We start from the raw sequence: 2006 nt of genomic DNA on the forward strand, positions 1-2006 counted from the left end.
ATATTATTTACTATTACTGTTACTTACTATTACCAGTACCTACTATTACTTACTATTACTATTATTTACTATTACTATACCTTACTATCGATATTACTTACTCTTTCTTACTATTACTATTACTTACTATAACAATTACTTACTATTACTGTTACTTACTATTGCTATTACTTACTATCGATATTACTTACTCTTTCTTACTATTACTATTACTTACTATAACAATTACTTACTATTACTGTTACTTACTATTACTATTACTTACTATCTATATTACTTACTATTACTGTTACTTACTATTGCTATTACTTACTATCGATATTAATTACTTTTTCTTACAATTACTTACTATTACTATTACATACTATTACTTACTATTACTAGTACTTACTATCGCTATTACTTACTATTACTAGTACTTACTATCACTATTGAGTGATAGCGTCCTCCCCCAACAAGATGGGTAGCCTACTCATGGGGTCTTTGAAACCTTGAATAAGGGTTTCAGATTTGGGGAAATGACACTCTCTAATTGTTTTATATTTTTGACATTTTGTCAGGAAATGCAGCTTTGTCTCAGGTGCTGCTGTTGTGCAGTGGTTGCACAGCCTTTCCTCTACAGGGAGCCAGGTTTTCCTGTGTCTACCCTTCTCAATGGCAAGGCTGTGCTCACCGAGCCTGTACTTTGTCAAGGTTTTTCTAAGGTTTTGATCAGTAACCATGGTCAAATTGTTTGCTTTCTCCCTCTCTCTCTCCTCTCTCTCTCTCTCTTTCTGTGTCATGCACTCTCTTTCTTTCTCTCTCTCTGTTTCTCTCTCTTTCTCTCTGTATCTCTTTCTCTCTTTCTCTCTCCCATCTCTCTCACTCGCTCTCTCTCTCTTAGGGTAGAGTAGGACAGAAGGGTTCTAAAGGGAACCAGGGTCCCATCGGTTCTATCGGAGATACAGGTCCTGCTGGCCCTCCTGGACCTCCTGTGAGTTACACCTAGTACATCTGCTTAGAACCTTAGAACTTCACCTAGAACCTTAGAACCTCACCTAGAACATCCACATAGAACAATAGAGCCACACCTAGAACCACTGCATAGAACCTCCACAAATAACCTCCAAATAGAACCTTAGAACATCACCTAGAACCTTCACATAGAACCTCCATCAGAACCTCAGAAGATCGCATGAAACCTTCACATAGAACCTTAGAACCTCAATTAGAAATGCCTCTCCTCCTCTCAGGGTCTTCCTGCGGTGGGTCTTGAGTCTCCCCCGGTGCAGGAGAGAGGAAGGAGGAGGAGGCAACACTCTTCCTTTGACGGGGCCGTTCTGGAAGACGAGGAAGAGCAAGAGGGGATGGAGGGAAGGGAGGAAGGAGAGGAGGAGAGGATGCAGGCAGACCAGGCAGGGCAGGAGGAGGAGAAGGGGATGGAGGAGGTGTTTGCGTCTCTCTCTTCTATGAGGACAGAGGTAGAGGGTCTGAGGACCCCCCTGGGGACCTACCAGTATCCAGCCCGAACCTGCAAGGAGCTACAGCTGTTGTTCCCAAAGTACACTGATGGTACATACCTCTCTATCACTTTATCTGTCTGTCTGTCTGTCTGTCTGTCTGTCTGTCTGTCTGTCTGTCTGTCTGTCTGTCTGTCTGTCTGTCTGTCTGTCTGTCTGTCTGTCTGTCTGTCTGTCTGTCTGTCTGTCTGTCTGTCTGTCTGTCTGTCTGTCTGTCTGTCTGTCTGTCTGTCTGTCTGTCATCCATCCATCTCTCTATGTCTCTATCTCTATCTCTATTTCAATCTATATGTCCCTCTCTGGCTATCACTCTATCTCTATTTCAATCTATACATCTATCTCTATCACTCTATCTCTATATCAATCTATCTATCTCTAAATCAATCTATCTATCACTCTATCTCTATATCAATCTATACATCTATCTCTATCACTCTATCTCTATATCAATCTATATCTCTATCTATCACTCTATCTCTAAATCAATCTATACATCTATCTCTATCT

General features: G+C 41.1%; 1 protein-coding gene across 1 annotated transcript in view; it reads left to right on the top strand.

The window, feature by feature from the left end:
* Positions 1-864: 864 nt before the first annotated feature.
* Positions 865-2006, top strand: part of LOC115178138 (collagen alpha-1(XI) chain-like) — a 7893-nt gene continuing 6751 nt past the window's right edge. Inside the window, exons 1-2 of the mRNA XM_029739174.1 lie at positions 865-973; positions 1233-1551. Coding sequence (XP_029595034.1) covers positions 1347-1551 — 205 coding nt within the window. The 5' untranslated portion in view covers positions 865-973; positions 1233-1346. The remainder of the gene's footprint in view (positions 974-1232; positions 1552-2006) is intronic.

Source organism: Salmo trutta, chromosome 38, assembly GCF_901001165.1.
Source record: "Salmo trutta chromosome 38, fSalTru1.1, whole genome shotgun sequence".
In the NCBI taxonomy this organism is placed as follows: Eukaryota; Metazoa; Chordata; class Actinopteri; order Salmoniformes; family Salmonidae; genus Salmo; species Salmo trutta.